This window comes from Taudactylus pleione, unplaced genomic scaffold, assembly GCF_031769625.1.
Source record: "Taudactylus pleione unplaced genomic scaffold, aTauple2 ptg000089l, whole genome shotgun sequence".
Classification (NCBI taxonomy): domain Eukaryota; kingdom Metazoa; phylum Chordata; class Amphibia; order Anura; family Myobatrachidae; genus Taudactylus; species Taudactylus pleione.
In genome coordinates, this window is record NW_028284491.1 from 10,191,443 (window position 1) to 10,207,146 (window position 15,704).

General features: G+C 47.1%; 1 protein-coding gene across 2 annotated transcripts in view; it reads left to right on the forward strand.

The window, feature by feature from the left end:
* The window catches only part of ESPL1 (extra spindle pole bodies like 1, separase), a 113,873-nt gene that overhangs the window by 27,002 nt on the left and 71,167 nt on the right, over window positions 1-15,704 (forward strand). For both annotated transcript variants that reach the window (XM_088469163.1, XM_088469164.1), the window contains exons 10-14: window positions 1,435-1,588; window positions 1,668-1,807; window positions 2,817-2,951; window positions 8,413-8,532; window positions 8,668-8,839. In XM_088469163.1, the coding sequence (XP_088325289.1) occupies window positions 1,435-1,588; window positions 1,668-1,807; window positions 2,817-2,951; window positions 8,413-8,532; window positions 8,668-8,839 (721 nt within the window). The remainder of the gene's footprint in view (window positions 1-1,434; window positions 1,589-1,667; window positions 1,808-2,816; window positions 2,952-8,412; window positions 8,533-8,667; window positions 8,840-15,704) is intronic.

Below are 15,704 nucleotides of genomic sequence, written 5' to 3' on the forward strand. Positions count from 1 at the left end.
CCAAAATGCTAACTATTCATTTGAAATCTTGAGTTGTTGAAGGTGTGACCACTTGCCTGATGTAAATATAGGGTCTGCCCGTAGTTCATGCCACCGTGAGACATTAGAACTATGAGATCTAATTAATGATTCCAGTGTTTAGTTAATGCGGCTGCTGTCCCCAATAAGGATGGTTTGCTGCTCTCTTTATAGATCCACAACAGAAATAAATCTGGAGTTATTGCTACATTACACAGCAGGCACCAAACTGGAAACTAAAACTAAAAAATTGAATTACAGGTAACAATAAATCAAATGTGGTGGAACATGATTACACTAGCATAATATATAAAGGTCTATAGAGTGCAATCTGTCTACATGTAAACAAAATGCCCCTCGTAATGTACATCAGACCCCCTACTCACCACCCCCCATTCACAAATGCTCTCAGACTTTTGCACATTCTCCTTATAATGCCTGCAAGACATTGAAGCTCCCAATTCTGCTTATATGGCACCAAACCGCTGAACAAAAAAGCTTACATTTGCTGCTGCTACATTTATCACTGCTGGATGGATGGATCCCCATGGAGTAGAGGGGAAGGAAGGCCGCAGACAGGAGAGCACACTCCTGCAACATCCTCCTTAGTCCTACAGCATGGACTGCCAGCTATGGGTAGCCTTTGCACTGCTGATTGCGGGACCACAAGTTTTTGTTTCTAAGGTCTCGACTCCCCTGCTGCCTCAAATACAAGCATCACAAGAAGGTGTTGCAACACCAACTTAGAATCTCTGCCTTAGGGTTTATGATGGGGTACTTGGACAGTGTGGGATCTCCTCGGTTCCCTGATGGGCCGGTCGACACCCACACCCTCGCTCTCCTCTACTATCAAGTGACCACCAAGGTGCTTGGAATCTGACTGGCTTAGGCTAATATCTGTTTACACTCTACAGGGAACACGTAGAAACCAAATGTTCACAGGAGAGCATGTTTTTTATTTTGGTCTTTTGGCAGTTCGTAACAGTTTGCCTTACAGGTCAACATTTGCAAAGGGAACACTGATTTTATATGTTAATCTCTTCAAAAAATCTTTTAACATTCTTGATGAGTTGATCACAGAAAATATTGATGTGAACCCATTTCTCATTCTCAAAAAACATACACAAGTCAGGTACTTCTACACTGTCTAGAAACTGCATAAATGAACAAGTTCTTGGAATTAATTAGCCCTCCTATCTGGTTGCTATAAATGGTATCTCAATGGCTTGTGTAAGTATATAAATAGGAGTGTAAGCATAGTACATAGAACCTCTGTTTCCATTACACAGTGAAACTCCCCAGCGGGACTATTCAGTTATAGTGCTCCTGTTATAATTCGTGCACAGATTAATAGAATGGAATTAGGGCTCTAGTGATATATTTCTGTTTGCTACATTCTTTGCTCATGTTTTACAGGTTTTGGCAGAGCAGCAAAGGAAAGAAAAGCTGGACAGTCAGCTCCAGTTTACTGGTGTTGAGTACGAACCCAATGACCTCAACTATGAAGACAAACTTCATGATGAGCAGTCTGCGAGGGATGGCATCTGTTTCACATTGGCTGGGGAGGAAGGTAAACAAAATTACTTTGTTGTTCTACATACATTGTTACTCTTGTCCGTTTGATTTTGATGCACTTTTTTCTGTATCAGGACCTATGAAAGGCCTGGATGAAGCTTTGGATCTGTGGAAAGGTCTCCTTGCAGGCTCACAGATTCCATCACTGAACTGCAGTGGACAGACAGTGTTCTCGTTGCATCTGATTGGTTCCTTATTCAGGCTCATGGGGAAGGTAAGACTGTGATGACATGTTCTTGCTCTGCTTTCTCAATCTTTCACAGTTGGAAAAAGTATTTTCTCATAATATTTATGAATAGTCTTTAACTGCGTAGCATTCAACCTTCCTTTGTATTTTTTGCCCTAACTGCTATTAGTATCTGACACCTATGACTAATGCTGGGTACACACTAGACTATTTCTCGGACTATATGGAATTGGACTGACATATCGTCCGAATCTGTATGCAATATGCACACTCCCGTGCGGCGATATCAGTCGATCCGTCGCCCGTGCATGCACAGCAGATGAAGTGACCAAGCTGCCGAAGCAAGGAGGGTGAATGGTGCAGGTGAGCGATATATCGGGTGGTCGGACATCGGATCGTGCAGTGTGTGCGGACCTCAAATATTTCCCGACATACCATCGGGCGTCGCATTGGCAGGTTGGGTAATGTGTACCTGGTTTAGGTATCAGATACTACAATCTTTACTAGTCACTTTCTAGTTGGTGAGGCAGGGGAGTGGAATGGCTGCATTTGGCAGTAAGTTATATTATGCGAAGGCATAGAGTAGAAATGTAAATTGGATGTTGCCCAGGGTTCCAAGGTTTTTGTTAACTGAGTTGTTTATGATTGCGGGCATGTATTCCATGCAATATACATACCAAATTCACTATGGCAGAGGTTCCCAAACTCTGTCCTCAGGACCCCACACAGTTCACGTTTTCCAGGTCACCCAGCAGGTGCACAGGTGTAGTCATTACTCAGCAACACATTTTAAAAGTTCCACTGGTGGAGCCGATTATTTCACTTGTGATTCTGTGAGGAGACCTGCAAAACATGCACTGTTTGGGGTCCTGAGGACCAAGTTTGAAAACCTGTGCACTATGGTACAGTCACAAAGAAAGGAGATAGTGGACATGTACATCTTGGTAGGACATAAGTTTTTATTTTGTATTCCCTTGAAGATGGGTTATCTGAACCCCAATTCTTGCAGTACATGTTTGTTTTTTTCCCTCTGTAGCCTCTGCAGGCTGTACAAAGCTTCATACTGGTCAGACAACTCTGCAGATCTCTGGGAGATCACATACGAGAAGCTGGAGCTCTGTGTCATTTAACCAAACTTCTGTTTTATCTGGAGAGTCCTCAATATGCTCAAGTAAGTTTCTCTCCCTCCATTTTAATGTTCTCAGATAAGCCAACCTAATTCCCACTGTGCCAGACACTTTGTTACCATGCAGAGAGAGAAGGGGAGATAAATGCTTCTAGAAAATGTGCCAGGGAGTGCACATTTATGCTTTTTTTTTTTTTTTTTTTTTTGTATTTGAGTAGTTTGAATTTTAAAACCTTTAACCTTTTTTATAATCCATTTTCTTAAATGTTTTGCTTAATTTCTTTTTGTTAGAACATAATGACAATAGTGAAAAATGATTGTACGTAGTGTTCATCCTAGGTCCGGTGCGGGGCCATAGAAAGGGCACTTGCGCGCATGGCCGAAAAGGGGGTGTATTTAGGACGTGCCCCCTTTTCAACACTCTTGGGGGTGTGCCCATCACTTACGGACATGTTGGGTTGCCCCCAAGCTCCCCCTAACTGTGAATAGCCACTGTGACCTGCTGGTTGGCACGACACCCGGCAGGCTGTTTTAGTGGGGAGCCGACATATGGGCGCACTCTGTAATTTTGAAATGGGGCAGGGTGCGTCGCCCAGCTAAAACAGCCTGGTGGGAACGCTAGAATGGTTGCATAATGGTTAGCGTTGCTGCCTCAGTCTCGGGGTCTTCAATTCCGGACCAGGGAGTTTGCATGTTTCCTTGTGTTTGTGTATTTTCTCCAGGCACTCTGCTGACTAAGTCCTTATGTGTATACCTGTGTGCCAAGGAATTTGCACTGTAAGCTCCAATGAGTTAGGGACTGATGTGAATGGCAAATATATACTCCGTTGCAGTGTATAGTAGTGCTGTTTAAGTAAATTATGATGATAAAATAATAAATAAAAGCTTTGGTGCTGGAAACTTTTTTTTTTTTTTTTTAAATAGCACAATCTGTCTCTCACAGCAATGATGTCTAATGAAATGTTTAACGCACTTTTCCAATACATTGCCCGGGCATTCTACCTAAGCAAAGCGAGAAGAGCACCCTCCCTGCCATTACTCAGTGTATTATTTTCCTGCTGGGACAAAAGCTGACTGGTTGGGTTTGACAGCCTGGATAATTTCCTCCATCTGCCAATACCTAAAGGGGCAATGGTGAGAAATGACTCAGGCTAATTGTTGAAACTTCAAATCAGGCAGTTACCAGAGGAGGCGGCTAGATGACTATCTTGAATCTCCATCAGATGATCAGCAGTGCAGTCTGCTCTGTGTTACGTATGTAGTGACTTCTGGTAGTGTTGCTTCCCAGTACTGCAGTGGGAAGTTTTGCAGGTAAGTGATCATTCAGATCTTGTGCGAAGAGAGAGAGAAGACTGACCTATGTATATAAAACAAAATCAGTGTTGTGGAGCTGTATGACTGCAGGTTGTGGGGTCTTTTAAGAGTGCACATTTTTATTAGACATCTAGATCCAGTAGCAGTATGTGAGTACTGTGGAACATGCTGGTCTGAAGTCAGTGTACCTGCCCCCTCATTGGTGGGTTCTGTCAGCTGCTTTTTCTTCAGACTCATTAATAGAAATGCTTCTTTTGTGGATAAAGAGAGAATTCCTAAATAAGAGAAACAAAAGTAAGCCGCCTTACTATACCATCATGAAGGCAAATCTTGGTTAATATTTAGCAATCCAAATCAACGCCAAATTATCAGCATTTTCCACTATGTCCAAGCAGAAGTTGTCTTTGGAATCTGAAATTAGACAAGGAAGATAATGAAGCAGATGAGCAAACCAAATTATTAAAAGCTATACAAGCAGCTTAGAATATGGTTAAATAGGCAAGGCCCTTACATGGTCAAATTTGTGGTGTAATAAGTGTGCTTGTTTCCAGTCCATTATCAAAAATCAACTAGGGATGCAGAGTTCTGGAATGCATGCCCCAATTTTAAAGCTCCTTTGTCTAAAGTTCCAGTATTCTTAAATGGACACTTTCAAGGACCCTGTGGAGTAGAAAGTGAAAGGTTGTCTTCAAAAATCTTTTGTAGCACCTAGCAGAGCCTTTACTTGCATGACCACTTGAAAACCTTAGACTCAAATACGGACATCCCTACCAGTTCAAAGCTGTGGAATATATTGGTAAAACCTTGGTTTAATCACTTCATACATTGGCCCCTCCTCTAGTGAACTTGTTCATTCTCCACACTCAAGATTATGCAGATATCCCCATTGAGGAAGTTTCTGGTGGGGATCTGAACTACTTAGTATCGGCGCAATGCCACAGATTCATCAGTTAAACTGTTTTTGTAGGCAAAAGAGACAAGGACGGGACTTTGGATCTAATAAACATCTACTTCCAAGAGGTTTGCTTCTAATTTGTGTATTATGAACACTAGATACGTGCAAATGCTTATCTGTTTTTTGACTGTCCTAATTTGAGCCCAGCATCTTTGAACGCACCCTCTGCTCGCTACTAAAGGAAACCTATAACTCAAGTTATAGGACCTGGATGGCAGTGTAAGCACCTCCTGTCAGATATTGGCTGTATAAAGGTGGGATAGCACCAGGCTGCCTTTTTTATACAGTTTGCAAAAGCAGAGTTGATCAGAGTAACTACAGCAAAAATAGAACACAGGATCGCTAAGTGCAGTGCGATATCCAAGGCTTATCTCAAGCAGGCACCACAGGCTGCAGCGCCATGTGAGCAGTTGACACAATAGGATCCATTTACTTCAAGTTTGAGGACATTTGCATGTTTTTGAAGTACCCTATGAGTTGCACAGAAAGAAGTGGGTCGAATATATGGCCCCCACATTGCAAAGATGTGCAGTTGTGGCCTACCTGGTAGTGGCCACAGCAGACTGTGCAGGCTGAGGTAGTCAAAAGGGCCCCTCCTAAACCCAGTATGCTATTACAGATACCTACCTGCAGAAGTTTTCGTACTTTCCCTCATGTTGCCCATGAGGAGTTTGCCAGCTAGCTGAGGCAGTTTGTGGTGAAGGACGCCCAGATCTGGGATGAGGTAATACAGTTGATTTGCCAAGAGCAGTTTTACCGCCAGTGTGCGTTTGAGGTGATGGAGTTGGTGCTAGACCCGTTCCACAATAACATTGGATGCATCTTTCTGGTTGGCAGATTACCAGTTATATTACGGCACACTGGTAGAAACGGAAGACCAACAGCCAGCTCCAAAAGACAGCACACACAGGGCAATGCATCACTTTTGTTAGCCCCGGGTACTTCTAGCCAGCAACCACTTTAAGACGTGCCCCCTTTTCATCACTCTTGAGGGTGTGCCCAGCACTTACAGACATGCTGGGCTGCCCCCAAGCTCTTACCACGCTGTGAATAGATACCGTTTGCGTGCGCACAGCATTATTCACTGGTGGTGAGCACTGCACAGCAATTTATCCCATCTGTGGGACGCTGGGGCCTGCTGGTGAGGACGGCACCCAGCGTGGTGTTTTAGGGTGATGCCATAAGGGCAGGGTGCATTCTGCCCTTTTTAAATTGAGCATTGGGGGGTGCCCCGCTAAAACAGCCTAGCAGGAACGCTATTAATGTTTTTGCATTTAAGTACGCCAGCTTGGGACAGCAGTTGCTGCACACTGCAGTTTGGGAACGTACCCACCCGAACAGGCAGCTATGGGAAGTCCCCCAAATGGATGGATGCAAACTTGAATTTAGAAACTTTCTTCATTTGTAGTGCAACATAAGGTGAGATATACACTAGAGAAAGTAAAGTAGCTGAAACAACGGCGGTCCAAAAAATATATGGTTCTTTCCTAATCCATTTTGAGGTGTCTAATGTCTCAAAGTTATGGAACGATTTAGAGGCTTTCTGCTACATGCATCAGTGGTTCGGCTGGAAGGCATTTCAGACAGCTGTTCCAATTTTTATATTTTAATGCGAGTTCGTTGATAGTTAAGCCACGTATACACTAGACTATAAACTTAACGTTACCATCGTTCATCGTGTTCAATATTGTCCAGTGTGTATGCACGATATCATTGACTATGTGCACCCCGAGGATCATTAATGATGTCTTTCATCAACCGTACTTGCAGGGTAACCCGACGATATTGTCAGGTTCTGCAAGTTTGAGGATGAGGGAGGGTGCCGTCACTGAACGATATAGTTAACAATATTGTTCAGTGTGTATGCTCAATGTCTTTAACGACATTGAGCCTGGCAGTGCATGGGAAACACCTAACCTGAAACAGATTAAGGGCCTCATTTATCAACGAGTTTCTAACTCAAAACTAGTGATAAATATCACTGTGTATGATAAATGGTGCTCCAGCCAATCCGCTCCCAACTGTCATTTTTCTAACAGTTGACAGTTGGGAGCTGATTGGCTGAGCCCCATTTATCAGAAAAAGTGATATTTATCACTAGTTTTGAGTTACAAACTCGTTGATAAATGAGGCTATAAGTGTGTATGAGCCTCTAGTTCATTGTTGTAGTTTTTTTTTTTTCTGACATAGGGCTTGTCAATGAACATCCTCCTATACTCTCGTATCTTATTCTGCCATTCAGAGCTTTAAAAAAAAAAAAAAAAACACAGGGGAGCATGGGCATATGAGTGCGTATAGTCTCACTATTACTGTTAAAATGGACCAATAAGCAGCTTAGACCAGTGTTGGCTAACCTTGACACTCCAGCTGTTGTGGAACTATATATCCCAGCATGCCCTGCCACAGTTTTGGCATGCCCTAAAAGCAAAACTGTAGCAGTGCATGCTGGGTTATGTAGTTCCATAACAGCTGGAGTGTCAAGGTTAGCCAACACTGGCTTAGACACTGTTTTTTGTTTTTGAAAGTGTGTATTGTATCTGTTGCACACACACAGGGGAAAGCTGTATCTTGCACTTTCTCATTAAGGGCCAGGTTCAGCGTTGCACACACTGCTATCTTTTGCCGCAGCGTGTCTGCATTTATCTGCTAATGCCATGAGCGATTCTGTTCCTGCAGAGACGCCCACAGGCAGCGGTGCTAATACGTCTTTAGACGCACCATCAGTAGCAACATCGAAGCTTACACCAGCCCTACAGAAAGTGCGATTTTTACTTCTGAACATGGCCTCCTATGACGGCACTACTGTGTTTTTAGACAGTTGCTGTCAGCAACACGTCCACCTGGCTAGCCACTCCCCTGCTACCTTCCAGGAATGCCCATTGAAATCCTTGGCTCTTGCATCCAAATTCGTTCTGCATCTCCATCAGGATGCATGAGCAAAATCGGGCAACGGCGTGCATATTGGCATCACATGCAGTAAGCGTCCACTTCTGATTCAGACCTAACATCTGGCTTTGCTTGTATGTTGTGGATACACCCCCACACACAAGCAAGCATAACAATGTCACTCATTATAATGCATCTTAGTGAAGAATTTTATTCTAGCCACAGATGGGCCCTCCTATTTCAGTATTTCTGTTCGTGTTATGTAGTGGTCCTCACAACACACCCTTTTATCTTGTGTTCATGCATAAAGACAGGCCCTTTTTTTGCATTTGTTTTAACTTCTTTCCCCAGGTCACTCTCCAAGAGGCAGAAGCAGCTCTGCAGTGTGCAGACAATGCCAGTGAAAGTTACCTGTTAGCTGAGCGATCATGTCTTCTTCTCCGCAGCCGTCTCTGCCGCCTCACAAACCAGGTACAACCTGTCACCAAGTCTTATGATTGTTCTTTTTTCCAATGCTCTGGGTAGCAGGTGGGCTATTTGCCATTAGTTTCATTTAGTGCATGTAATTACTTCTGACTGGTCCTCTGTGTGTTTGGCACTTCTCAGGTTAAAAAAGGAGTGCAACTTCTTGTGAGTCTTCTTCAACACCCATCTCTACAGAAGTCTTCCAAAGCTTGGTACCTATTAAAAGTCCATGTTCTGCAGGAACTCTCCTTGTTTCTCAGGCTTCCGCCAGCTATTCTACTCCCAGATCTTTACAAACAACTTTGCGCCCAAGGTACTTTGATTTAAATATTAAATGCGCCCTTGTTGTAATTTTTAGATTTGGACACATTTAAGTAGTAGTTTCCAAGTTGTTTTAATAAATTACCAGATTTATCCCATTCTCATTGTACCGAAGTCGACTGACGGTGCTTAACTTGTGGGTTTTTTTTTTTTTTTTTTATCTTCTGAAGATGTCATTTAGGTTCATCTTCTCCCTAAATGAATGTGTATCAATTGAAACCATTTTGCAGTTTTGTCTATCTGTTGTATGTAAGATATACAGTCTTTTTGTAGATCTCCTGAGACTTGATATCTGACTTATGCTGGGCATATACACTGTCAGATAAAATGTCTAAACTAAGGAGTTTTAAATTAAAATTCTAAAGTATACAAAGTCGACCAATAACAGTGACTGCTGCAAGATGCAAAATATATATTTTAGTAAGGCGTACAATTAGTATCATACTGTAATATACCCGCCGGTTATCTTATAGGCTCTCATAAATATCATTTAAAAGGATAATATTCATATATATTTGTATAAACAGATTACACTAATAAGTTACTCCACTTAGCAATGTCATTTTCTTATATAAATCCCTTGTATATATCCAACCATGGCAACAAGGCTTCAATATATGACACATACTCACGAATAATATCCTATTGGGCAAATAAGGACAAAAAGCACAGGCATTCACATAAGTATCACATAAATATTGACAATTAATAACCTGACAGGCAGACCGAGCATACTTATCCTGTGTCTCCTATCCACATTTTTGAGGCAAATAATACAATTAACACTTCTTAGATGACCTAATCCTGTATGGTGATCCCATACGCTGCAGTGTCACTCATATTAAACTGCATCATAGAAAGCAATAATCACTATAAATACATCATAGAAAAAAAACTCGAGACGATGTGCATATGCGATCAACACTGATAAAATAAATATTCCAAAGTGAAAGTGTCTTGTGGATGCACCTTTAGAGTAAATACTACACAGACTCAATATATTGCGATTAACACTTAATTAGCAAAGATTTAAAATGTTACACAATGTTTTGTGGAAGTACAATTGTAAGTGAATACTTAGCAGGATAAATTCCATGCAATTAAGTTGATACTACATAGGTTTATTTTCCTGCGATTGACACTTGGTTTTCAAATACTTCCAGTGATTAGTATGGCCTACTGTAGATGTCCTATTGATAATGCATAGATTTGATTGTCACTTAATTTGCAGATATTTCCAACAATAGCTTAGTGTCCATGAAAGTGGATGTTTGTACAAGCTTCCTATCATATGATTGACACTGAAATTTGCAGATATTTCCTGTTATTGCTTAATGACTTATGGATTATTCCAGATGGATACTGCGCAGGTTTGATATTCTGAGTTAGACACGTAATTTGCAGATGCTCCCAATGATGGCACAGTATTTTTGTAGATGCATAGTAAAGTGGATTTCTACTTCAGGGTCCATAGGGGTCCACAGGGTGACCTTGGGGGTATAGCTGGATCCTCGGGCACCACGGAGTTAAAGCTTTCAGCAGCTCTCAGGATGCACTTGGGTCCAACCTCCCCTATACCCCGCCCCCGAGCCACAGGCATCTCAGTTTAAGACGGTGCCCGGCCGGAGTCTGGTCACCCTGCGGGGGGGGTTTAACTTAGTTAAATTTATTTATTTTTTTGACTAGAGTTTTTTTCTCCAGAGTGGCAGCGCTGGGCTGTCTGTACAGACGCCCACGCTGCCGCTCCTTCTCCCTGCTGGCGCCGCGACGCCAGCACTGAACTGGGGATCGCGGCGGGGGAAGCCAGAGTCTGTACTAGCCGGACTCTGGCTTCCCCTGGGACTGCTGCCGAAAGACGCCGGGGAGATTAAGGTAAGCCGCGCACCGCTGATTAGCGGCGGTGCGCGGATTCCTTGTAAATGCAGTCCCATGCCCCCGGTCTAGGGGACAGACCGGGGGCGCTAGCGGTGGCGGCGGGCCCCCCCTCCAGTGGAGGCATACCCCGCCAGACCACTAGACCACCAGGGTAAATTATTCGGCAAGCGGGATGCCGGCAACCGGGGGTTAAATTTGCTAGCCAGGGGAGGAAGCCTTCCCTGTCTAGCGGCTCCTCCCCTCAGCTCAGCGCGCCTTTCAGCTCGGAGTCTGGCGTCGCTGAGCTGCAGTTACTCGGGCCACTCCTCCTCTGAGGTCTCCAGCGGCCATTTTCTTACTGGCAGCGCAGATCTTCAGGGAGCACGCGGACCGGTCCCCCTGTGTACCTCTCCCCTGCAAAAGGACAGTGTACACAGCACTATAGCCCTCCCAGACACTGAATCTGGGAGGTTGATTGTAGTGGAAAGGTGCAGTGAGTATATCTTCTCTGCATGGTATGTGACTTTTGCTAGTGCTGCCTGTCTGTGTCTTTTTTCTACTTACTGTCAGCTTATACCTATCCCTTTCCTTCTCCTACAAGCCCTACAGGTGTGCGGGGGAAGGGTGTTTCTACTGACCTCACCTATATAGATCACGTATTTGTGAGGTCCGTCACATACAGTTGTGTGCTACACAGTACCATATTGTGGGCTGTTGTTCAGTACACTGGTGAGTGCGCACGTTTTCTTCCTAAGTCATGTCTGAGGAGGAGATTGAGCGCTCCGGTATTGTTCTCCTGCAGGCGTTGTTCTGCAGGAGTGGATAGGGAAGATTTGTCACAGGATGGCCTGTGCGGACGGTGCCAGGCGATCCCTGGTATGTCTAAACCTCCCATGTCGCAGGAGCCACCATGGGCGATGTTTTTCCAGGTGCTGGTGTCCATCGCGGACAGTCTGTCGGTCCCGACTGCCGCCCCTACTAGGGCGTTGCCTCTGCCTGCCATCCCCCATTCCCCGGGTGTCCCACAATTATTGCAGACTCCCCCGGAGTCTCAGCCTGTTGGTCCCTATACGGGGCTGCCAATGTATATTCAGTCCACCCCTGTGGCACAGCAGGCTGTGGTGCCGTTTCAGGGTCCTGTGGCAGCTCCTCCACCCTGGGTGGATGCGCTTTCCCACACTGTCCAAGATTTGGCGGCAGCATCTTCGGCTTTTCAGTCGATGTTGCGCAGTGACGTGCCCTCCAGGGCGTCTAAACGCTCAGTCATGGCGCAGGCTGCGCATCTTTCGGATTCTGAGGGGTCCTCGGATGATGGTGAGGTGCAGGATAACTCAGCCTCAGATGCCTCAGTCCAGGAGGTAGACACTAAGTCTTCCATCAATGTGCGGGCTCTGGTTAAGGCGGTGCGGGCCATTCTTCTGATTGAGGATGAGGCTCCTGCTCCCAAGTCGAGGTATCCTAGTTTTAAAAAAGCTAAGGTTACTTCTGCAGCGTTCCCCTTGTCTGATCAGTTGACTGATCACATGGCGTTGGCCTGGCAGACACCCAGTAAGCGTTTCCTGCCACAGAAACGCTTGGCGTCCAATTATCCATTCCCGGAAGCGCATTGTAAGAAATGGGAAACTCCGCCTGCAGTCGATTCCCATGTAACACGCCTCATCAAGAGTGCTACTTTGCCATTGCCGTCTATATCCTCGCTGAAGGATCCTACGGACAGGAAGGCGGAGACTTGTCTAAAGTCTATTTATTCTCTCTCAGGGGCTGTAGCCCCGGCCGTCCATGGCCATCTCCTGGGTGGCCAAGGCCATTGAGGGGTGGGCCAACGCCTTGGAGGACACGTTTACGGATGAAGCTCCGGACGTCCAGAGGGCGTTGTTAGGACAGATGAGAGATGCCGCCTCCTACATTGGAGAAGCATTGTTGGATGCTAGCCTGTTAACCTCTAGGGTTTCGGCGGCGGCAGTGTCTGCTCGTAGATCCTTGTGGTTGCGGTCTTGGAGAGCAGACGCGGATTCAAAGAAAGGCTTGGAGGCCTTACCTTTTAATGGAGAATTACTATTTGGTCCGGACCTGGACAAAATAGTAGATACCCTGGCAAAATCCAAGTCAGCCTTCCTCCCTTCAGCTACTACACCTGCTAAGGTCCGGAGCTCGGCCTTTCGTTCCTTTCGGGTTCAGGGCAAGGCAAAGGGTCAGTCCTTCCCGAGGCAGTCTGCACCCAAGACCGCCTCAAAGCCAAAGAAGCAAGCCTGGAGTGCTAGGCGCCCTTCTTCCAAGCAAGAAGATAAGCCTTCTGCGTGATGGGACGGGCCTTCCTCTGGGGGACCCCAGAGTGGGAGGCCGACTTCTTCAATTCGCCCAGTGCTGGCACAATACCACCACGGATGCCTGGGTGCGAGAAGTGGTCTCCCAGGGGTACGCCCTGTCTTTTCGGCACAGGCCGCCTGGCCAGTTTTTTTGCACAAGTCCTTCTCAGGACAAAACCAAGGCCTTGCAGGTTCAGGAAGCCATAGAGGCCTTGTTGACGGCGGGGGTCATTATACCCGTGCCACAGTCTCAACGTGGGATGGGGTATTACTCTACGCTGTTTCTGGTGCAGAAACCCAATGGCTCTCATCGCCCCATCCTCAATTTGAAGTCCCTGAACAGGTTTCTCAGGGTTCCCAAATTCAGGATGGAAACTTTGCGTTCCATCATTCTGGCGATGGAACCGGGGGACTATATGGTCTCCCTGGATATCCAGGACACTTACCTCCATGTGCCTATAGCAACATCGCACCAACGGTTTCTGCGGTTTGCTATTCTCCACAACCACTAACAATTCAGGGCTCTACCCTTTGGTCTCTCCACGGCACCAAGGGTATTTACCAAGATGATGGCGGTCATGGCGGCTCCTCTTCGGAGCCAGGGAATACGGTTGCTACCGTATCTAGACGACCACCTCTTGCTGGCAAGCTCCCCGGAGGTACTGATCCAGCATCTCCACCTGACTGTCGCTTGTCTACAGGCGCACGGCTGGTTGATCAACTGGAAGAAGTCCTCCCTCATCCCATCACAGCGGATGGTTCATTTGGGGACCCTGCTGGACTCTCGTCAGCAACGGATTTTTCTGACTCCAGAGAAGGTCTCCTCCTTACAGCTGCGGATTCACAGTTGTCTGAGCAGTGGCAGAGTGTCGGTGCACTCAGCGATGAGAGTTTTGGGGTCCATGGTGTCGGCATTCGACATGGTGGAGTTTGCCCAGTTCCATTCCAGGCCCCTGCAGGGGCTGATTCTTTCGGAATGGAACGGATTGCCACACAGGATCCGCTCTCAGATGCTGGTGTTGTCCTCGGAGGTGCGTCTGTCCCAAGCCTGGTGGCTGCAGACGGCTCATCTCCTAGAGAATGGGTTCTGCTCACGACAGATGCCAGTCTCCGGGGTTGGGGGGCGGTGACAGGCTCCTTGTCACTTCAGGGTCGTTGGTCGGCGGAGGAAGCGCTTCTTCCCATCAACATCCTGGAACTGCGGGCAGTATACAGAGCCCTGCAGTTGTCCTGCACCACTCTTCACGGAAGGGCCGTTCAGGTGCAGTCAGACAACGCCACCACGGTGGCGTACATCAATCACCAGGGAGGGACTCGCAGTCGAGTTGCGATGTCGGAGGTGTCCCGCGTCCTGGCTTGGGCGGAACGCTATCTTCCAGCTCTCTCGGCAGTTTTCATCCCAGGAGTCCTCAATTGGGAGGCAGACTTCCTCAGCCGTTACGACGTGCATCCCGGGGAATGGTCGCTTCATCCAGAGGTATTCCAACTACTCGTGGACAAGTGGGGGCTGCCAGAGCTGGACCTGATGGCGTCCCGTCACAATCACAAGCTGCCTGTGTACGGGTCAAGGACAAGGGACGCAGGCACAAGTCTGATAGACGCGCTGTCGGTGAAATGGCTGTTTCAACTGGCTTACTTGTTCCCTCCGATGTCTCTGCTGCCTCGGGTCCTGCGCAAGTTCAAACAGGACGGAGGCACACTGATCCTGGTGGCCCAGAAGGCCGTGGTACTCCGATCTGCGGAGCCTGTCCATCGACGATCCGTACCTCCTACCTCAATGGCGGGACCTGTTGTCTCAGGGACCCTGTCTTCACCCGGATCTGGGTCGACTATCTTTGACGGCGTGGCTCTTGAGACAGCCGTCCTGAGGTCTAGGGGCTTTTCTAGCTCCGTTATTACCACCATGCTGAGGGCGCGCAAGCCTGCTTCCGCGAGGATCTATCACAGAGTGTGGCACACTTACTTTCTACTTCAGGGTCCATAGGGGGTCCACAGGGTTGACCTTGGGGTATAGGTTGGGAACCAAATCCGGGCACCACGCAGTTAAAGCTTTTAGCTCCCAGGATGCACTTGGGTCCACTCTCCCTATAACCCCGCCCCCCAGCCAGAGGCACCTCAGTTTAAGTTGGTGCCCGGCCGGAGTTGGGTCACCGTTACTGCAGGGGGGCTGCTTAGCAGCCCCTAAGCTTAAAAGAGTTTTGTTTTATTATTTTTTACTACTCTTCAGAGCGGCAGCATCAGACTGTCCAATGGACGTCTGAGCTGCCGCTCCTACACCCCGCCGGCGCTGCGACGCCAGTACAGATCTGGGGTTCGCAGCAGGACCCCAGAGTCTGTACTAGCCGGGCTCTGGAGGAATCCCTGGGCTGCTGCCGGATCGACGGGGACAGGTAAGTCGCGTGGTCACCGCTTGCGGTGATCCACGTGTGAATATGCAGCCTTATGCCTCCGGTCTCTGGGGACAGACCGGAGGCGCTAGCGGTGGCGGCGGGCTCCCCCTCCATGGAGGCATACCCCGCGTGTCCACAGCCCACCAGGGATTATAGCGGCAGCGGGAGCCGGCATCCCGGGGGGTTAATTGCTAGCCAGGGGAGGAAGCCTTCCCTGTCTAGCGGCTCCTCCCCTCAGCTCAGCGCGCCTTTCAATACTACAGTCTGGCGTCGCTGAGCTGCTTCCTCCGCGGGCCACGCTTCTTCT